This window comes from Sturnira hondurensis, unplaced genomic scaffold, assembly GCF_014824575.4.
Source record: "Sturnira hondurensis isolate 20B ecotype Veracruz unplaced genomic scaffold, ASM1482457v3 Scaffold0021354, whole genome shotgun sequence".
Classification (NCBI taxonomy): Eukaryota; Metazoa; Chordata; class Mammalia; order Chiroptera; family Phyllostomidae; genus Sturnira; species Sturnira hondurensis.
In genome coordinates this window covers 30,086,514-30,110,414 of record NW_028093985.1, presented here as the reverse complement: position 1 = coordinate 30,110,414, position 23,901 = coordinate 30,086,514, and the positions used below count along the sequence as shown (strand labels likewise).

Here is a 23,901-nt window from a genome sequence, read left to right as displayed (position 1 = left end):
GGTTCCTGAAATACACTGTTCCCCTTGATTCTTAACGTTAAAAAAATTATATTTAAAATTCACACTTTTTTGTTTCCATTCCTCCCGCCTAATTGAGGATACCTGCTGTCTGAGTCATATGCACTCAGGCAGAGGGTCCTAGAGCAGAACCAGACCAGGTGGGAGGTAAACCTCTCTTTATTCAGCAATGATGTACCAAGCCTTCTGACATTAGCAACTCTGCAACTCTTAGTGATGGGGGAAGAAGGTGAACAATGTATTCTGGTACGACCAGACTGGTTTTAGATTTGGCAGTGATGAAAGTCTCTCCTTATTCTTTTCTCCAAATCTAGGGCCTCTGCCACGGCCATGTTTTCTTGCATTGAGAAGAATAGGCAAAAAGATTAGGGAAGACAGGGAGATGAATCAAATGGGCATAGTTACCTATGAAAATCTGAAAGGTTTCATGCTACCAAGAAGAGGCAGTATATCTGATATGTTCAATCAGACGACTGTCTACTCTTCTCAGCAGGTACAGACAAAGTGCATCATGATAAATATGAAGGAAGAACAAACACTGCTGAAAACTGCAGAGACCCTTGGGTTTTCGCTATTCTCCTTTAAGCATTGTTCAAATGTTTCATTAAATGGTTTCAATTCAACAGTAAAATACGGGGTTAATAAAGATGATGGGGAAAAGCTAATCCCTCTCTCTTCTCATAAAGGAGAGAAAACTAATAGGCATAAGCACATCAGGTGAAACTTTTTCAATGTTGTAGTGTTTTTCTTCTAAACAAATAAAGCCTTGACACTGGAAATATAAGAGTAAGAGAAAAGGTATAGGCAGCCCGACAGTCTGGGCAGAGAGGTCTCCCTGGGGAGCACTCTGGAGCAGCAGCCCCGGGGAGGCCCACTGCGATGGCCCACAGGCTGCCAGCGGGAAGCTGTCCCTCAGACCCCTGTGGTTGACACGTGGTCCCTTGTAGTAAGAGCACAGGCAGACCACATCCTTCAAACAGAAGAGAATCATCACCATCTGGTTTTACCCCATTCAAACCTTTCTTACTGATACCTTCTTTAACCCACTAATGCCTTCATTCATCTTTGTTTTCTTTTCACCTAATATTCCTTGGTGTCCATCTCCCTCTTCTTTAACACTGAACTGTACCTGAACACTAGGTATATAATCTGAGCTCCATCTAGTTTTCCCGAAGGCTTTCGTGATTCTTTGAATTTATCTTACAGACACTAATGCTGAGGTAGGTACTGTTAATCCTCTCTTAACAAATGACGGGGGAGTCTTTGGATATTAAGAAATACATTTTCCCCTACAGGATTATTTTTATCTTTAAATTTTTTTAATCACAGAAAATCTAGGGAAATTATTTTAGGTAAACCGATATGCCTTGAGATGTGAAAAGAGTGAGTGACACCTTCATTGTGTGCCGTGTTAAAGTGTGGTCACTGGAGAACAGCACAAAGTTGTAGCCTGTGTTCACATACTCCATTGTTATAATTTCAAATGTCACTGTGAGTTCTATTGGCCAAGAGTCCAAAGAAGGCAAAATCAGTTACTCTCCTGGCTGTCTTCCCAGAAAACTTTCCAAAGGAAATAGGTTTCTTTTCATGAATGATGCTTTTATAAATTTCATTTTCCTACTGGTATTTTATTTGTACAGTTAGAGAAGTTTCTGAATATAATTAAAATAAAATTTTATCTTGTTTTCCAGTTGTCATTATTATTTGTGGGGCCATTAAGTTATCAAAGCTGATATAATTTGTTTAAGATTTTAGAGGGGGCACTTAACCATTAAAGTGGTTACTACGCAGTCATCGTAGAGCTACTTTTCTGTCATACTAGAAAATATCCCACTAGAATAATACCCTACAGTAATAATCCATTGTGTTAATCTACAAGTCATAGAACCAGAGACCCGAGGGGGAAAATATTGCCCTTTACACATTATGCATACATTTAACTTTACTTATTTCTTTAAATCAATGGATCGATGAACTAGAAGATCATTTTCAAGGTACACTTCTTAAGGATCTATAACATGTTTAGAAAACATATATACAATTTAAATGAAAACAACTGGAGATGAGCTTGTGACTGCCATTCATTTCAGGGTCACTTTCTTTTATTTTGTTCCATTGCATGAGAATGACACTAGTGTGGTGAAATGAAAATAGCAAACATAAAAAGAATGAAATGTTACCACTTATGATACTTGGATGGACCTAGAGTATTATGCTAAGTAAAATAAGTCAGATAAAAACTAATACTATATGATTTCACTTATATGTGGAAACTAAAGAACAAACTAAATGAACAAACAAAACAGAAACATACTCATAGATACAGGGTTGCCATATGGGGGTGTGGGGGATGTTGAGGGACTGGGTATAAAGGTGAAGGGATTAGGAAGTCCAGACTGGTAGTTACAAAATACTCATGGAGATGTAAAGTACAGCATAGGGAACACAGTCCATAATATTGTTATAATTATGTGTAGGGCTAGCTGGGTGCTAGGGAATGACTTCATAAATTATATAGTTGCTTAACCATTATGCTGTATACCTGGAACTAATATAAAACAATATTGAATGTCAACTGCAATTAACAAATAAAATTAAAAAATAAAAATGCGAGAGAGAGTGGTACTCTGTCCAATCTTGGCTATATCACAAGCTCTAGCACAATTCTTAGCACATAGTAGGAGCCCAGTAAAAAGAAAACTATGTGTTATGCTTTGGTTTTATTCACTATAGTTTGAAGCAATAACATTAAAATTACTACAATTCCAGAAAATAGAACATTGGAGAATATCTTAGAGTAACCTGAGTTTATGAAGAAAATAATACAAAAGACTACTGTCTGTGAGAATGTGAAGTCATCTTTCACTCCCTCTATTTTCAACACACATCCAGAATCAGGCCACCTCTCATGATGTCCACCACGACCATCCTAGTCTAACTCCCACTGTCTGTCATTTAGATGATTTTGATAGCTCTCTTACTAGTCTGTTTGCTTCTAGACTTGCTTTCTTATATTTTCAAAAGAGAATTTCAACTAATTCTGGCAAAACCTCAGATAGATCAATCAGTCCTTAATGGTCCTTAGCTCATGCAGACTAAAAGCAAAGCCCTTTCAATTACTTACACGAACTTCATGATCTGGCCACCTAAAAACTATCTAACCTCATTTTCTGTCTCCCTTTGTGGCCTTCTTTGGTCACAGGTAGCAAGCTCCTATCTTAGGGCCTTTTTTTACTTGCTACACCCCATTGCTAAGAAGATTCTTTTCACTGATATTCAAATGGCACACTTCATCTCCTCTGAGTCTTCCCTTACCACCCTGAGATAGTGCTCGCTCCCACCCTCCCTTCCCTGTATTCCATTTTACCATCTCTCTACCATTTATTACCACGTAAGGTATTTTATAATTACTTATTTTTTAAAGTACATTTACTATCTGCTCCCCCTCACTTCTCAAAGCTCATTAATGGCAGCAGCTTTGTTTCATCTACCCTGGAGGGAGGCAAAATCTGCCATCCCAGAATGTGCCTCTTTGGCATCAGAATTGTTTTGAGCTCATGAGTTTTAAGAAACAGCAGATAAGGAGGAGAAGCTCTGAAAACTGAGTAGAAGTTATCCTTTTGTAAGCGATGTTTACATTCAAAAGGGCAGTATCCTTTTTTAAGGTATCTCTCTCTAGTACCGGGAAGAGGGTAATGATTAAATCTCTAGAAACTTATCAATGGAGAACAACCAGACCCTTGTTTACTTGGCTTTATCCTGGTAACTTCCCACAGTTGGCTTCCCCAAAGTCCAGCATTTTTTGTTTTTAATATTTGGCTGGAGACCATGGTATTTGTGGCCATTTTGGGGAGTTACTCAGTTTTCCTGGGTATCTGCCATACATATAGGTGCTATACATGTTATTAAATACATTTGTTTTTATCCTGTTAATCTGTCCTTTATTATGGGGAGGGGGCTGCAGGTCTCAACCAAGAACCCAGAAGAGTAGAGGTGAAATTATTTTCCCTCCCGGACACCACTGTACCACAATACTAAAGGAGTGGCCTGGCCCAACCATACTCAAGATTGAGAACACAGAAATAAAAGGACCATGACAGGAAAACAGCCAACTGTGGAGAAATGAGCTGGAGACATATATAACCTAGGCTTTAACTTTCCTTTTCCCCCTCAGGCGATGGATGTTGCATCGTTGACACTAAGTTTGGTATGACAATTAGAATACAATGTTTAAAACAGTACATTAAATAAACTCACACAGATGTATAAGTCGTCTTTGAATGGTTGTGTAAGCTCCACACCATAGCACTAGCAAGAAAATGAGCTTCTCAAATCCAGCAAGGTCCTATCCAATTCAGAGAGAACCTTCGTTAAAAACTTTGGGACCATGGTAAAGTGAACAGAATCCTGCATTTGGTCTTGCTTCATGTGGTCGTCTTTTCCTATAAAGTTTCCATATCCTTGGCTAAACAGACAACTGAATCTAGTCTTACAAGGGTATAAACAAATGTGGTCTCTTCTTGCTAGGCTGCAGTCCCCTTGAAATGCTGTGTGAGTATTTCCTAGTGCAGAGCCTGGACATACTGATGCTTCTTCCCTATTCACATAACTTTGCCTTCTCTAAGCCAAGTCAGCATGTTAGAGAGATTGACTTCATTTTATTTTGGAGGGAACAGAAGCACAGAGGTAACTTTATTCATTCATCCATTCAACAAATTTTTACTGAGCACCAACTAGATGCTGATAGTGGTTCTTTGTATCAAGGAATGAACAAAATAAAGTCAATGTCCTCATGGAGCTTTTATTGTAGCTGGGAGAGTGAACAAGTACTTTATTTATATGTATTGTATATATGTACATGTATACATACACAAGTCTATGTATCACTGTTATACATATATACACATACACACATATATGTAGATATGTCAGTTCATGGTAAAGACTGACAAAAAGAAATGCAGGGCAATGGTTATAGAGAATGCTAAGATAGGGGTTGGGGGAGGGGCCCAAAGTCACGCAGTGAATATGTTGAAGAGCCAGAACTGAAACACGGAGCATTCTAATGCCCGATCTGTGACCTTAACCACTCTGCTGAGGTTGCTCTGCAAACGTCAGGTTTTGCGGAGATTAGAGTAGGCAAGGCAGAGACCGTCTGGATTCTCATGAACTGTTCAGAAGCCAAAATTTCCCCTTGACCAGGACTAACTAGAAAAGCTAGCTATTCTGGCACAAATCAGGTTCGACCAATGCTCACTCAAATCTCTGGGGTAATCATGAACCCAGCTCCATGGTCCTGAGATCTCTGGTCTGCTGTGTGGACTCAGTATGAGCTAGGATTCAAGAAGGCAGCATGGGACGACTGTAGGAGAGTCAACCTGCCAGCCCTGTACCATGGAGCTGTGTGGAGATGAACTATCCCAGGAAAATATGGGGATAAGACCTATAAAGTATTCTTATTCCAATAATGAAGCTTTTTGTGAATCAGCAGTTATTAAATGGCTTTATATTGCATCATAAGAAAGATATCCATCCACATGGTTGATCATATTCACAAAAGGGAATAAACTGGAAAACATATCTAAAACATAGTTTAAATGTTTTGATTAGTTTCACAGGCTCTATAATTAACTCAGTCTAGACTTGAGTCTCTTCCCAGCTGTATGACAATGGGCAAGTTAGTTTTTTGATGGCTTAATTTGTTCTACTATAAAATGGAGATAAATGGTACCGTTTCATAGAAATATGAGGACTAAACAAGATAATAAATGTACTTGCCAAATAGTAAGCACTCAATGGATGAATGATGGGCATCTTTTGGAAAGCCTGCTTAGTACACATCTCATCCTCTGAGGCTTAGCCCCTTACACACAGAGATTGGCTCCTATAAATCGATGTAACGGCAACCCTGCATACACTTCCCTGTCTATCCATGTTATTCACTGAAACGGGTAGGCACCTAATACAAGCTGGGCTGATCAATTCTTTCCACCAAAAACTTGAAATTAGACCTTAAAGTCTAATTAATTGTCTGCAGATGTTGGACCTAGAAGGTTATATTGATTCAAATGTCATGTGAAGACCCTTTACAAATGGGACAGAGGATGGTAGTCTTCAGAATAAGAGGGGAATGAAGTGGCCACATCGCAAGAATGAAAGACCAAGTAAACACAGAGGGAAAAGCCCAAAGACACGCAGCCCTGGTCCCTGCCTGCTTCCCGGTTCCTCATTCCAGTGACTCCCAAACCCTGCTGAACTTCCTGTCCTTGGGTTCTGTGCAGTCACTTAGTTTTCTTAGAATAAATCTCTGATTGCTTAAGTTCACTTACACAGTTTCTGTTCTTTGTAATCAAATAGGCCCTAAGAGAAAACGGTAACCTAGCCATTTGTATTTGTTTAATGTAAAACATCACTTTTGACATCCTGAATCAGAAATGTACTTATTGTAATTAACTGAGTAAAAGTCATAAATCATAGAGAAGGCAGTATAAGCCAACTTTCCTCTATCATTTCTATGTAACACAAGACAAGGCTGGCCCTAATCAAAACCCACGAAACAGCTCTGATATGCTCCTATTCCCACGTTCCCCCTCTAACTCTCAAGGACTTTCAGCCCCAGTGAAAGGCTGACTGGGCTGCCCTGAATTCCTGAACAATGTCTTGTATGTGCTGCATCTTTCCTACTAGTAACCATAAATCAACCCTTATTTGTCCCTGACCCTTTATCCCAACTCCCTCATTTTTGTTTTCTAAGAATGGGGCCAGATACTCTGGTACATTAACTCAAGCCAACATGTTAATTGATTTCAACATAAGAGAAGGCCTCCATTTTCATTCCTGGAAACATACACATGACTTTTGGGAAAACCCTTAATTAAAATGAGTGAAACTAGTGATGGAAAATTCTGACACTGAATAAAGCAGCAGCATAAGTGATTTTTGGAAAGGTGTTCTTGCGATATGTTTTCTATGATACTCACCTTGCATATACAAATACCCAACTGGGCTAGAGAAAGAAGGCTGAGCTAGAAAAAGACTATATATTTTTGATACATTTAAACTACTGAGAAGTCTTCCCTGTGTTGTAGCAAAATTGGTCTAGAAGCTAAAAATAAAAGTACAACTTAATATATTCAAAATTGTAATCAAATGTTGGAACAAGAAAATCAGTCATCAATGCTTACCCAAATAACTGAGATGATCACATTTCTATACCAATCCTGTGTTTCTAACTAACAGATAAAGCAGGAGGGGGTATCTAAGCAATGGCGTATAAAATGAAAAAAAAAAAAAACAACAAAAACTTTCAAGCTCTAATTAAGTGGGGAAGCAGTAACAAAATATTGCTGCATTTCAGTGACTGTTCATTACAAAACAACAACAAAACCTTGGCTTATTTCTAGAATTACAGTTCACAGGCTTCAGGATACTCTCCTGTTTTTACTCATGATCATACAGAGTACAGATGTTGAACATAAACTGAGCCATTATGCCAAATACCATCTGGCCCTCTGCCCTGAATCTAATCGGTCAGAACACCAACCCTCATGGAAAGCAGTGGAATCTAGTGTAGTGACTCAGAGTGTGGGCTCTAGACCCAGTGTGCAGGACTCACATCCTACAATTTCTTCTTTCTCTGAACATTTTCTTGTGTGAGATAACTCAGTCTCCCTACCATAAGTTTCCTCAGGTGTGCAATGGTGCTATGTTCTGAGGATCCATTTATTCACCTCTAGAGGCTGAGCACTGTCCCTGGCTTTTGGAGTCCAACAGCGAACAATACAGGTAAAAATCATCACCCTCATGAAGCTTACATTCTCAGATGCTGCATCTAAAGCACTTAATTATGCCTGATACTCAGTAGGTCATCAACACATGTCAGCTGCTAGGATTACTAGTGCTTGAATGAGACAGAGTAAAATGATGGCATTGGAATGAGAGGGAATGTGTTGGAATAAAGTGAGCATATCTAAGACCTAGTGGTGAACCTGCCGGTAATCGCTTAGGTGACCTTCATTTCATCTCTGGGCCTCAACTACTTAGTCTACGAAGTGACCTTACAGTCCCTTCTATTGAACACATGGCATATCATGAAAAGATAGAAAAGATGAAGCGTCAGAAACACTGAAGAAAATCTTTCACTCTGTATATTTTGGCTTTACCTTACCATTTAATGAAGATACATGAGGCAGAAAAATACTTTTTTCAGTATATTCAAAGGTTAGGAAAAGCTCAGAATCGATGTAGCCAGTTGCAGTTAAAAAATAGTGAAAAATCCTCAAGAATCACTGGGAAAAATGTAAATGATCAATATCAGACCAAATCTTTAGCTTCATAAACTGTAAAAATCCCTGCCATGGCTGGGTCCCTCAGGGGATTGCAGGCTTGATCCCCAGTCAGGGCACATACAGGAATCATCCACTGGATGCAGACCCGTGACGGGGGGACCCCCCAAGCCCAGAATTTAGTTATTAAAAATTGTACATTTATTCTTACATGTTTAAACTTCAGCCACCTTCAAAGTACTCTCCATTTGATGCAATACACCTATTGAGACTTATTTCTACTACTCAAAATAGTTTTTAAATTTGTTGATTTTGATGCTTTTTAGTGCTTCTGACACTTTTGTTTCACCTCTTTCATATTGGCAAAATACTTCCCTTTGAGGACTTTCTTCATCGGGAGAAATGAAAAAAAATCACTTGCGGAGATAATGGGTCAAAAACTGCTGAACACTTAGTGTAGTGTGGGCAAGAGCACTAATAAATCTCTAGTTATTAAATGGGCAAGCGCATTGAAAGAGTCTTCGAAAAAATTCACTGAGGCTGAATGCAGCCTCTCACACCACCACCAGCTGGCACACTGGTGGGTTCCTAGAACACTCGCCTAGCAGGGGAAGCCTGCACTACAAGGGCCCGCCCTACGGGAGGTAATTCCCGTTTTGGGGGGCTCCTTCCTTGTAAGTGGAACAACAAATTGATCTTGTTCTCTTGATAAATCAATAAATAAAAATTTAAAAAATATGTAATCACAAAATACAAAGATAAGATAGAAGCAGCATCTTACATATACCTTGAAAGTATGTATATATCTAAACCTTATCAAAAATCATTGGATGACAAAAACCTCCTTCTAAAATATGTTTAAGTGAAATGTAATATCGTTCCTTTTCGGGAAATCTTAGCTTTCCTAAACTAGCTTTTCCAATTAAACTTAAAAATAAAATTGGTCCCATTACCTATACCTTTTCACAAATTAATACACATTGTCAGAGTTTTATACATTTTGTTTAAACTGCTTTTCTAGTTAAAAACTGTAGCATTTTAACTTTCTTTTTTTTTAATTTTTTTAAATTTATTTACCTTTAGAGGGGAAGGGAGGGACAGAGGGAGAGAAATATCAATGTATGGTTGCCTCTCATGCGTCCCCTGCTGGGAACTGGGAACTGGCCTGCAACCCAGGCATGTGCCCTGACTGGGAATCAAACCGCAATACTCTGGTTCGCAGGCCCGCACTCATCCACTGAGCTACACCAGCCAGGGCTTTAACTTACTTAAAATTATCCAAATGTATGGCTAGGTATTCCTACAGTTCTGCCAACTGAAATGGTATATGTGGCCCTTAGTGAGAAGGACCCTGTTTACCTTTAAGCCCCGTGTCTGCTACACTTTGCATTCCTATAACATTGAGCTCTCTGCAGTTCCATGATTGTCTTGCTCTCTTATGAAAAACAGTAAACTTGCAAACAAGTTTCCTTCCACTAGATTATTTTTCCCCCTCTACTTAATGACATATCCACCCATCAAGTCTCGCTCAAACAGTCTCCTCTGCAGAACCTTCCCTGGTTACTCCCACCAGAGCTTGCATCCTGACAGGTCATGCTAGACCCTTTTGATATTACTCCCTTGACATTTAGTGCATGTAGTCATTAAATAGATTATATCTCTTTAAAATTTTTTTTGTTATGTCCACCTACAGGCAGAAGCTGTGATTCTCAGTTAATATCACCCTGGCCCAGAGCAGACAACTGCTCACATTTGTTAAATACTAGAACTCTTGTTCTCAATGGACTAAAAAAGGACCCTTAGCAAACAGTAAGATAAATGGGCCTTATATACTTTAATTTGTAGAATGGTTAATCTTACTCCACAACAGCAACAAAAATACCATTGTGGTAGAGGAACCAAAACCAAAGAGGAATCAGTATAAGATCACAATTAGAAAAAGCAAATCACAGTCTACAGCACTCCTCCAAACACACTTTTTCCTCTATCGATAATGACATAGAACATTACGAAGTGAAGAAATGCTTCCAAAACTCCCCAGAGATTATGGCCTTGAACTCAAACACAGAGCAATGGAGATTCTCCCTCCATTTGCTTTCCCTGGACACCAAAAACACGGCACAAAACCAACTGTTAGCAAGAGTCCTAAGTCAAAATAATTGCAGAATTTGTTATTGAAAAGACAATTGTCGATATCATCTAATCTAGTATGTCAGCCTTCAGTCCATCTGATGTCGAAATTCACCGAGTCTGGTACTTTGACCAGAGCAGCATCTAACAACGCACCAGCACAGCCTTGTAAGTAAGCACGCCCCTGCCAAAGCCAGCAGCGCACTTCGAATATGCGCATAAGGTCCAAGCAGGAAAAGAAAATACCACACTGGACTATAAAATAATGATAAATAAAATGCAGCTGAATACAACAAAATTAAAATGCAAAATACGCAGCACTCTCAGCTATAAATAGAAAGAGTTTCAATTAGAAACCCACTTATAAAGAGAGCTCTCCTGGAAGTTAAGTGGGAATTATAGGAAGAACATTTTCCAAAAGCAGGCCATTCCTTTATGTAATTTACTTGTTTTCATTTTATAGTTGTTATACTTTTTCACCTATAATGAAACATCGCTCTGCTCTTCTTATTGTAGTCAAAACAAAAAACAAAGCTCAAGAAAGAAAATGTGTTCTCCAGTAGGCAAGATTTTTTAACTATTTTGAGGAGAAACAAGTACTGAATTTCAGTGACCTCTAATCAATGAGCAGGATAAATGTATAATTTCATATAAAAGGCATATTTAAAATGGTTGCTTTGATTTGTGGGACAAGGACTTTATAATTCATAGACATGCACATATTTTAGTAATATTTTGAGATGTCAAAAATGGTCTGGGTGCCTTTCATTACCTGAGAAAAAATGAAACTTTTGATGTTTTAGATTAATTGATTAATGAAATACTGGAAAATTTCTAATGACAAAGTATTTTTCACTGTAATGAACACTATGTATTTGATATGTCTTAAGAGAAAAAATATATAACATGCTTTGAGTGTATCTTTTAACTACAATTCAAGTAAGATTCCATTGCAATTACTACTGCTACCACAGAAATAGTGTCACAGGATGACACATAGGAACAGGGTTTATAAAGCACAATTCACGTCCATAAAAAATTCAACCCAAAGAATGACTTACAGTGTCATGTACTGGTGAGGTACTCAAAAGAAAAACATAGTGCATTCATCCAAAGGGCATTTACATAAGTCAAAGTGAAACAAAAGACCACTGGCTAGAGATAGAATAAAATTCATTCTGTGATCATGATTAACAAGGTAAATAATAACACCAGATAGAGTAGAGGAAACCAATGAAATAATTATAGAAAAGTGTTATTGTTGCTATGAATAGTAAGAAAAATCGTGTCAAAAAGAGAAAAGCACTTAGAAACATAAAGACAAAAATATTCTATGTCACAATGACAAAATTGGGGCTTGTGTGTTAATGCCTGTTACCACCGTGACAGATCTGACTAATCAATCACTGGAATCTTTGTTGCAAATCTTGGAATCCCCCTCAGTACACAACACAGAGAGCCACAACCAATCACTGAAAGTTGGCACTGAAACCTATTTGTCCAGTCTGGTCTCAGTGACGCTATTCAAGATGTTCAGTTATGAACCTTCCCTTCAGGCAAATGGTTTATGACTATACAACCTTCTAGGAAATGGGGTCAAGCATGGGTTTACTTTAAAGAATTGGTGAATGCATGAAAATTCTTATAAAGCAAAATACAAAAATAACATTACAGCAGATAAAGCTATGATCTGGTGAGTGGGATAAAATTTTAAAAACTAACTGCCATCATTCTGACCAGCGTGGCTTGGTTGGGAGTTGTCCCACAAAGCTAAAGGTTGGTATTCAGGACACATGCAAGAAGCAAATGGTCAATGTTCCTCCCCCTTCCTCTCTTCCACCCTTCTTCTCTCTCTAAAAATAAATGAATAAAATCTTTAAAAAAAAATCCTAACTGCCATCTACAACTTAGAATGGATTCAATTCTGATGAGACAGACATTTAAAAAAGATACATTCTTCCATTTGCAAGAAAAGCCATTGAATGTGAGTTACTATTTAAAAGCCATAGGTCTAATGGTCTGAGAAAAAAATGAGTGAGTAGATAATCTGATACCCAAAGTAGCTTTTATACCTGAGCAATCAAAATTATAGATTTCCCCTAAAAGGCAAAACCATCTCTTAGTACTTTTAACAAAAAACATTTTCATCTAATAAATAATGCAATTTTTGCCATAAATCAAATGCTTTTTAAGTCTTTTTAAAATCATTTTTTATTAATATTCGAATACAATTGTCTCCCTTTTCCCACCACCATTTCCCCCCACCCCACCCTCAATCCTACCCCACTTCGGCTTTGGCGACTCTTCTCCCCCCCCCCCCTTATCCCCTCCCTGCTCCCCTCCGGTCACTGTTTGATCTTAATTTCAATGTCTCTTGTTCTATTTTGCTTGCTTGTTTGTTTTGTTAATTAGGTTCCATTTACAGGTGAGATCACATAGAATAGACATTTTTACAGCTTTTTAAAGTATTTATAAATGTCTATTCTATGTGATCTGATCTCTATAGAAAGTCAAACATAGATACAATGACAGTGGCTTAGTTTTAGGTGTCTTAATTTCCAGAAAAATAGTTTCCCTATTGAAATATTTTAAAGTATATATGTAATCACTGAACATTTGAAACATAAGCCATAATGTTAGTGTCAAGATAAAACCAATCCCTAGGCAAAATGTGCATGGAGAAAGGATTAAGTAAAAAATATTCATTAAAATAAAATAAATGTGTATATCAGGGAAGGTAACTGTATTCTCCTTTAATTATATATACTATATAATGTTAAGTCCAAGGCTGAATAATAAAACACATTAGAGAAATATATATCTCAATCACTAAATATATCTCAATCACTAAATAAGCTTAGATAAAGTCTACAACAGGTCAATCTGACAGTGAACCCTGCTCCACAGTATTAAACAGTACTATGTTCTGTTTCCAACAAACAAAAGCTTCGCTTTAATCAATCACTCACTCCACTTTGCTTATGTAGACAGCCATATTTCAGGCTGGCATGAATTCTGCAAGAGATCTTAACTGGTACTAACATTCAGCAATAAAGAACATTTCCAGCCACAAGCAATTATATATAAACATAATCTGTAAAACACTGAGAACGGGTCACTGGTTGTAATGTAATTAGAAAAAATTTTCTAAAATTTCCTCTAAAATAACTATTACCCTAAAATCTTTTACCTGTGGTCACATTCACTGTTATGAATTGTTGTTTTACTATTATGCTTTTCCATGATCTTATAAGTAATTTCTTTGAAAAATGCGAATAAGGAACACATGAAACAGTTTGACTGGCTATAAGACAGTAGCAGCTTATGTGACTAACTTGTGATACATCTTGCCACTATGTTACTCATGATTATAACAAAGCAAGTTTTAATTAGTAGGTAAGTCATTGCCTAATTAGCTGTGCTAACCTCAGGTGAGGTAGAAAACAAGTGTGTCTGTAAACTATACAGGGTGGGGCAAAAGTAGGTTTGCAGTTGTGAGTACACAAAACAAAGAGTTTATTCTTGTATTGTTATTTAATAATTATGGTATTTTTTCCATATGGACTCTAAATTTACTTTTGTCCACCCCTGTATAAACAACGATCAAATAATGCTTTCATACATAATATAAAAACCAAGATGAAAATGTAAGTTTTGTGACGGAAATGTACTGCTGTACCATAGCAAATACATAATTTTCCTGAATTCTAGTAATAGAATGAAAAAATGTCTTAAAAGTGTTCTCCTTACCTGTGTATACAGTTTTTACTCTCAAGATATGACATACCGGAGGCAGCATCTAATGCAAATTTCACCAATTGTTTGGTTTTTATGTCATCTTTCTTTCTTCTTAGATAGGAAAGGAAATCACCTCCTAGAAGAATTGACAGATGAACAATGAGACAAAATCATGATGAAAGTCATATTTATTGCCTATTATAGATTCCTCACAGAACAAAAAGCAGTCCATGCCTGGCTAGAAGCTATTACTTTCAATAACCCTTGAAGATTTCTTACTCCATGTTATGGAAATTCGGTCTTTCCTGTTGTTCAGTATTGATGGGACTCTGAGAAACTAATCTCATTAAACAAACTCAGTGAAATTATGTAAACAAGGATATTAATTTATCAATTAGTCACTGAAGAAATGAGATCACCGGGACAGTACCACTAACGATTTCTTGTCATTAAATCACATAGGAATATTAATTTATCTTGAAACAACTTCCAAGTTTAGTTTATTAAACAGATACCAGTCCCCCATTATATATAAAAGTATAATTCATGTCCCATGTTTTTTAGGTTATAAATTTGTTCCTGAGAAGTTTAGTTTATTTGTGTTCATTTATACATTTAAAATAGGATTACAACCAAAGCAAGTAATAAATTGTACAGAGCTATTTGGGGGCTTCATTTATGCCATTATTCAGGTTCTTCTCTAAAAAATAAACATTTGCTCTTGAACCTGTACTAATGAGAGTTGAGGCTGTTAGCCCATCAAAAACAGAGACAAACTCTATACAATAATAAGCAACGGAAGCTGATTCAATCTGTACTCCATGAAACAGAATAGATTTTATATAACAGGAGATTAAGTCAAAACCATTCTTGAAGAAGAATCAATGCAAATACTTAGGAGACATGGAATACACAGAAGAAGAGATTAAGCAAGATGTCTAATGAGGTGATGAGGGTTTATACTAAGAACTACCCAAAGAAACACCAAAGATAAGACTTGAAAAGACTCAATAGGAAGCTAAAAATGGATCAGCTTGTGAGGAAAGATGAGGAAGCTGAAACACTAAAAAACTGAAAATGACTTCAACAATGTACACGCTTTCCTGATTCCATTTTCTTCTTTTTAAAAAAGCATTTACTGAAACAGCTTGCTCCCTAAGTAGTGAAATTCAGCCAGGCCAGATGCAGAGCTGAGTGTATGGGTTAATACATGACATTAGTCTTTTTGGATGAGGTTCCTTAATAGCCACGTTCTACTAACACTGCAGAACAGCGGGAACCTTTTGCATTTCTCCTTCGCAGATGATTTTGGAGAACATAGCTTGATAGCAATTATGATAACAGCTCTCTGAAACAGGAGCGCGTTTTACAGTACTTTTAACTTGCTGGTTGAAAGGGCACCAGATTTTATATACATATAAAATTTTATATATTTTTATATATACATAAAATCTTGCCAGACATTACGTGAACTGCCACTACAGATTCCAGAGTCTGCTTTCACAAACTCTCAGAATGTCAGTACTAGAAATTACTGTGGAAATATTGTTTTTTTCATATTATGTAGGAGAGAAATGAATTTACGTAACATTTTTAAGGTGGTGATTTTGGTGATATTATTGAAATTCTAAGGCAAGTGTCTGTGAACTATGGCCTGGAGGCAAAAACCAAACACTGCCTGTTTTTTGTAAATAAAATTTTCTTGGAAAACCACCACACTCGTTCCATGGATGCTTTCACATTAGAATGACAGAGCTGTAGTAGAGACTGAATGGCCTTCGTGGCCAAAATATTTTACCACCTGGATGTTTACAGGAGGATTGAAAACTCCTGTTTTAGGGTATCAGTCAGTATTTCATATAGCTGTAATCCTTTCATGTAAATAATTCTTAGGATTGCTTTATTTTTTTTCATCTAAGATTTTACTTTTCACTGCATGTGTGTTTCTTTCTTTTCCACCAGATCTCAATAGTGCTTATTTAATGCTCAAAAAGAAACCTGAAAATGTAGATTCACCAATGAATTTTATGTCTTAAGGCTGATATACATATTTACACACAAAAGCACTCACACAGTAAGACTGTAAGTCCCCTACTACCCTCCCCACCCACAGCCCACTGTATGCCACCAATGCAAAGAAATGCTACCACCTGTCTCTCCCTACTTTCCTGTCAAACTACTCAGTTTTCTATTTTGTAAATGCTTTCCCACGCCTCTCAGAGTTGCCTTTGATTTACAGTGTAAAGACAAGAATGGGCAAGAAAATCAGGTGCATAAGATGTTGGCTCTAATGTCTCCTGGAACACCCTTTAAACACTTAGATGCTACAATAGCCGTTTTTAAATAGGAAAAAATCAATGAAATGCTATTTTGATGCTTTCCTCTGCTGCAGAAAAACCTGCAGAGATAAAAAGAAGGCATCAATTCAAGCTTCCAGAGATAGATTTTTAAGAGATGTGGAATAAAAAGGCACATCCAAAAGTATATTTAAATTTAATGAGAAAAATATAACAGCAATATTTTATTTATTTTTTTAAAGTTCTCCAGAAGAACCTGTTTTTTTTTTAAGATTTTATTTATCTTTAGAGGGGAAGGGAAAGAGAGAGGGAGAGAAACATCAATGTATGGTTACCTCTTGTGCATCCCCTGCTGGGAACTGGCCTGCAACCCAGGCATGTGCCCTGACTGGGAATCGAACCGTGATCCTTTGGTTTGCAGGCCCATGCTCAATCCACTGAGCTACACTAGCCAGGGCATAACAGCAATATTTTAAAAAACAAAATTAATTATAAGCTGGATATTTCTGGGACATTAAATGTTATATCATTTATATCACGATATAAATGAGTTTTGTAAGAACTATTACATAATCTTATTTAAATTAATTAGAAATGTATATTCATATCTTCATATTCATACATTTTTGTCATAAAAATTAAGTTATGCAGTGGTTTTGTTCAGAAATATATTCACCAATTAAAATCTTCCTATCAAATTATAAAAATATTACTTTAAATATGCTTTTAAAGAACACACTGTAGCAAAGAATTGGGGATGTCAGTATGAAAGAAAAATCAGAATAAATAGGAGTCTCCTTTTTTACTTTTTATGAAGCTGTGGTAAAAGACATGTCATAAACCATCCTCTTAATTGTTAAATTGTTAAGAATTTGAGGTGTAGAATATAATTTGGGTAACTGTATGTACACTGCTGTACAACAGATCTCTAGCACTTTTTCACCTTGCATGACTGAAACTCTATACCCATTGAAAAATTCTCTGTTTAGCCATGGCTGGTATAGCTCAGTGGAAGGAGTGTGGGCTGTGAACCAAAGCGTCACCCGTTCAATTGCCGGTCAGGCACAAGCCTGGGCTGTGGGCCAGGGGCTAGTACAGGTTGTGCAAGTGGCAACCACACACTGATATTTCTCTCCCTCTCAACCACACATTGATATTTCTCTCCCTCTCTTTCTCCTCTTCATTTCTCTCTAGAAATGAATAAATAAAATCATTAAAAAAGAATAAGTACACAATATTTTAAAAAAAGAAAAATTCCCTGTCTTAAACAGCACTGCAAAAAAAGCATATCCAAAGGGTCAATAAGCACATGCAAATATGTTTAACATAGTCATAAAATAGCAAAACCACAATATCTGACCTGGTACTTCATAGCTACCAGAAGAGCTTTAGTAAAAAAACTGAACACGCCCTCATGCAGGCTAGAATGTATGGAACGGAGACTCATCTACTCTTGGTGAGGGTGTAAATTGGTGCAACCACCATGGGCACCTTTTTGGCATGTTCTGCCCAAGCTATGCATGTGCATATCCTATAAGCCAGCATTTTAATTCCACGTAGTTATATCCAATAACCATGTGTACCAAAAGACATATTAAAAAACAGTCATAACAACATTATTAATAGCATCCCCAAACTGGAAGCAACACAAATGTCCATAAGTTGGAGAATGGAAAAGTGAAGTCTGGTATGCTCATACAATGGGATAACATACAGCAATAAAGAAAAATGAATTCCTGCAACCACAACATGGACAAATCTCACAAATATAATGCCAAGTAAAAAAAGAAAAAAAAACAGATCAAAAGAATATATAAGGTTTGAATTCCATTTATGAAGTTCAAAAGAGAAGTGCAAAACTAACCTGTAAGTCAGGAAAATGGTCACTGTGGGTGTGAATACTTTTTGATAATTTGAGCTCTGTACTTAGAATTTGTATACTGTCCTGTATGTGTTATACTTTGGCCCAGGATTTTTACCCTACTAACCAGCTAATAAGGTAACCTGTTATTTTTCATGGGTCAGAGACAAAGAACTTTTCTGTTCACAGCAGGGCAGCATGCATTGCCATGAAGCCCACATGGACCGACACCCACACACAGAGTGGGAAGCCTCACAGGCGAGGAAGCTGCTGGGTGGGGAAGCAGGCAGTGGGCAAGACTGTTCTCCATCTCAGCGGGAGACTCACCCAGCCCTCAAAGTTGCTCACTACAAACACATCCCTGAGAAATGGCCCAGGTAAAGATCAGTCAGAGCTTTGCATTCTTGGCATACTCCTTAAGACAAGCAGGGATGCAAGAGATCAGTGGCCAAGTGTCTCTTATTATACTGTATAAAAAGCTTACAGATTTTTCATACTATAAAAAAGTAGATCAAAGGAATGCCATAACTATAATGCAACAAGATTCCAGTCAAACTCTTTGATCCACCATTTAATCCTTTGGTTAAATGGAGATGAAGAAGTGGAAGTAAGTTGAATAGAATTATAGTTAAGTGGGTTTGGAGGTGAAACAAATACAGCTGTGGAATTTTGATTTAAGATTTGATGAAGACCTCTAAGAAAGTTAGCAGAGGTATAACTTAGTAATGCATTGCTCAATCCTCTCCTTTCCAATATTTTAATCAAGAATTTGGATAAAGACACATATAATACTTTTCAAAAAGTGAAGTGAACTTGCTCTGGTACCCTGGGGGGAGAAAAGGAAACACATGTGAAGTGATACCAAAGTTGTTTTAAAATATGTGAAGAATTTCTTTTATGAAATAAGAAATGATCACATAATTTCCACATAACTTTAGGTTTCAAGTTACATTTATGTTTCTTAAACAGCACTGCAAAAAAGTGTACTAGAATACCATGTCTAAATTATTTCTTCAAAAACACTAAAAGAAATCCTAATACATGGGTTCACATTCACATTCTTTCCACCTTCAAATATTTGCTTCAGGAAAATTTGACACCTTTGTTGCTTAGAAAACACAGCCATGCCGTTTAGCATTTAGAATTTAAAAAGCACAAAATGGGTACTTCTTATGAGTCTGACATATCTTCATAGTGATGAACAGTTAATAACAAAGAGATGATCTCTCATATCAGGTAAAATATTTTAGAGGTATTAAAATTGCCTAGGATGGATGACTTTTCCAGTTAATTCCTTATTTTGATCTAATAAAACACAACAAACATTAATTATTTAATTAATCAGTAGGGTAAATATAAGTAGCACTTAGTCCACAAACACTTGTGATTTCAATGAAAACTGGCGGGGGGGGGGGTCTCTTTTCCTAAGAAGCAAAACCTTTGGTGGGGGAGTTTAATATTGAAAGCGTCCTGCATGTTTACAAGAGTTCACATGTGCTGGTCTAGGCATCACCTCACTGCAGGCTCCTAACAATACTGTGAGTATTCACTGACTTCCCCAAGAAGTTAGGGGCAGTTCCAGGTCACAAGTCCATGTAGTTTGAAATCAGAATGTAGTTTCCTTCTCGTTTTTAAATAATGTAGTTGAATGTAGGACATTGTGTAAAAGGCAGAAGAGGCAGGTAATATTAAATTAATATGATGTTTAAAAAAAGGCAGACAAGTTTAAGAGAGGTAAAGAAGACTGGCTTGTCCCAGAGGCTTATTAATAATAAGTAATTGGAATCTGAACACTTGAGATTGTTTCATGGTTCTGACTTTGTGGCCTTGGCCAAAACATCAACTTCTCTGAACCACAGACTCATTACATATAACCTTGGCCTAACAGTAACAACCTTGCAGGGCTGTGGAGAAGATTCAAGGAGTTTTAGCACAGTGCCTGGAATTGTGGCAAGTTAAACAAGAAATATTCAGTTCTACTGTTACTGTTGCCACTGATATTGTTACTGCTATTACACTGAACTTCCCACAGCCTTCCAGTTTGAGAACAATGTTGCAGCAGAATTATAAAAGTACACGTATCAACTAATTTGCAAGTAGACAGAAGGCAGCCATTTAGAATGACCATTAAGATTACCATTCAAAACTGAAGCTATGAGATTAAGAGAAAATGATAAAAGGATATGATTTGCTTCAATTAGAGTACACCAATAAAGTTTTCCTCTAGTTTAATGTACACATATTGCTAATGTTATATTTACCATATAGTAGTGTCTGTTACATGATAAAAGGTAACTTTAAATGCCTAATTTCTAAAGTCTACTGACTTCTTATTGCTAGCTCTGCTCTCCACCTCTTTTGGCGGGGAGGGGCCACCTTGCTCCTCACATGCATTTGGCTTATGTAATGACGTAAATTCTTACAAAAAAAATAGCCTCCCCCCAAAAATAACTATACTATATTTAACTATATTTAATTAAATAACTATATTTAATTAATGTAAAAAGGCAATTGTTTTAAAGGTTCCAATCTGAAAAAACTAACCTTTGGAAAACTACATACTCATAAAAACTGAAAGCTAATATTAAAGAGTATGTGTCCCCTCTGAAATACCTCCCAAGTTGTCTTTCACCATTTTTTTCCGAAGATAATTATAAAAATAATTTTAAAAATGTATACACTTTATTATCCTTGTAATGTATTATATATGCCACACAACTGTGGAGAATACCAGGTACAATGGGAGCAATATTTCAAACTGAAAATGGGTAATATTCTTCTTTATTACAAAATATATTTATAGCAAGTTCTAACTTGATTAGATTCCAACCATGATTAGTTTTTAGGTGGCAGACAGATACATGTTAAAAATGCTAAGTAAATGGCATTTCTAAGATATCTTCAGCCAAGAAATTATCTAGAAAATAATATTAAAAATTTATGTACTTTCATACATTTGGTATTGATTTACAGATCACTTTTATAGCCAGGTTTAATATAATATACCATGCTTGCATAAAAATGGAAAAGTGACGANATTTATAGCAAGTTCTAACTTGATTAGACAGATACATGTTAAAAATGCTAAGTAAATGGCATTTCTAAGATATCTTCAGCCAAGAAATTATCTAGAAAATAATATTAAAAATTTATGTACTTTCATACATTTGGTATTGATTTACAGATCACTTTTATAGCCAGGTTTAATATAATATACCATGCTTGCATAAAAATGGAAAAGTGACGAGCAATGGTGTTATTGGAATAGCTATATTTTCTTCCACTGATTTGTTTTAGGTCTTACCTAATCAGAATCTAATCTTTGAAATTATCCTTTGCTTTAAGAAAGACAAAAGCAAATGAGAGATGATGAGAGACAGATTCAATGATTTGAGAGGGGAATGTACAGAGGAGACATTGGAGAGGTTAGAAAATAACCATACATGTAGAATTGTGATGCTTCAAAACTAATTTTAGTTACATTAGCAATAGCAGGTTCAGCTAAAAATTCAATTTGATATAAAATATTATATATGCATAGAATACTAAGAGCAAATCATTAACTCATTAATCTTAACTTCTGTTTACTTATAATCATTTCTTTTTAAGTTATGTGTTAATATTAGTGATATATGGATGATGCATCTTAGAATTATACACTTGAAACCTATATACGTTTATTCATCAGTGTCACTCCAATAAATTTAATAACTTATAACCACGACTAAAGTATTAGGTTTGGCCACTTATAAATTCATCTCTGGTAGGTACTTGCTCTTACACATTATACTGTGAACGATCTGGAAGCACAGCTTCACGGGGAGCCAGTTTCTTTTCTAGAAAATAAGCTCTTTGAATTCAGATATAATGCTGCCTGAACTGTTGATCCAGAGACATGAAGACTGGGGAGTGGTTGTGAATTTTCCTATAATGTACCTATTTAGGTACATATAAGAGCAAACATAGATACACAAAACTTTTTCCTCAAGTACTCTTGGTAGCAGATGACTAGAAAAACAGTTACCAAGCAGGGCAAAAACAAATGCTATGTTACTCATACAAGAGTACAATAAATTAATATATATTGATGTAAAAAATCTCCAAAATACTCTGTTAAGTAAAAAATACAGGGGCCTTCTGGTCAAGATGACAGTGCAGGTAAACACGGTACTCATATTCTCTATGGCCATATCAAAATTACAACTAAACTATAGAACCACCACCACTGAGAACCACCTGAAGTCTAGGTGGACAGAAGTCCCAGAACTAAGGACATGTAGAAAACGCCATGTCCAGACTGGTAGATTGGGCAGAAACACAGATGGGCTGGTCCCATTACCACACACAGCAACTAAAAATCAGGAGGAATATCTTAGCTGTGGAGGTGGCCCCCTAAGGAGTGAGGAGACACAGCCCCACACCATGCTCCCCAGCCCCGGTTCCAGCGAAGGGAAGAAAAGTCTCCATAATTTCTGGCTGTGAAAACCAGCAGGAGCTGAAGCTGAGTGAGATGAAGATCTGGAGTCCCAGGTGTTCCTCCTCAAGGGCCTGTGTACAGACCTACTCAGACTCACTCACAGTTTCAGCACTGGGGCAGCAGCTCAAAAGGCACCAGCGATACATGGGTAGGAAGCAAACTGACTAGAGGGGCAGAATTCTCCAATAGAAGTGCTGGCAGAGGACATTGTTCCTCTACGGAGCCCTACCCACGCAGGTGCAGACAGGTGCCACATTTGAGCTTCCATCAACCTGCCTCACACTGTTTGCTCTGCCCTGGTGATTCTCAGAGACTCTGCCCACCTGACTTGCAGACCCATCCAATCAGTTTCCAGTGGTGTTTCCATACAAGTGGCCTGTGTTGGCTCATGCTAGGGACTTCCCTAAAATCTCTCAAAGGTCCACAAACACCAAATAAGCAACATTTGGCCTCAGCATGCTCCTTATGTCTTGCTAAGCACCCCCAAGCTCAGCAGCCTATACCTTCTTGGTTCTCAGGTTGGCCTCTCCCGGGTACCCCTAAGCTGAGCATTAAGTGTCAACCATCGGCAGATAGATTATAGCTCATGCTGGGTGGCCACAGGCAGCGCAGAGATAGAGGCAGGAGGGCCAGCACACCCAGCAGACAGTTTCAGACCACACCAGAGCACCACCCAACCTCCTCTACAAGTGACACCTGCAAGAGGCCGACTAAGTGGGTGTCAGAGCCCTGCTGAAGCGAGTTCTGCTCTGTGGTGTGGGCCTCTGAGTAGCAGCTCCTTCTCTGTAGTCCTGGCAAGTCTTGAAGCTAATCAACCTATGGGGTCAATCCCTCTCATTGTTGTGCCAACATCAAACAAGGCTCAACCAGAATAGGAGGGTACATGCACCCATAGTGGGGCACACCTTTAGTGACTTGGGTGACAGGGAGACGGTGCGCTGGACCCTACAGGACACCTACCATATTAGACCACTGTACCAAGACTGGGAGATGTAGCAGCTCTACCAAATACAGAGAAACAAATTCAGGGAGGCAGCCAAAATGAAGACAAAGACACATGTCCCAAATGAAAGAACAGGACAAAATTCCAGAAAA

The 23,901-nt window shown here is 37.3% G+C and overlaps 1 protein-coding gene across 3 annotated transcripts in view; it reads right to left on the bottom strand.

The window, feature by feature from the left end:
* FER (FER tyrosine kinase) overlaps positions 1-23,901 on the bottom strand; it is a 397,214-nt gene that overhangs the window by 81,755 nt on the left and 291,558 nt on the right. For all 3 annotated transcript variants that reach the window (XM_037032384.1, XM_037032383.1, XM_037032385.1), the window contains one exon: positions 14,184-14,307. In XM_037032384.1, the coding sequence (XP_036888279.1) occupies positions 14,184-14,307 (124 nt within the window). The remainder of the gene's footprint in view (positions 1-14,183; positions 14,308-23,901) is intronic.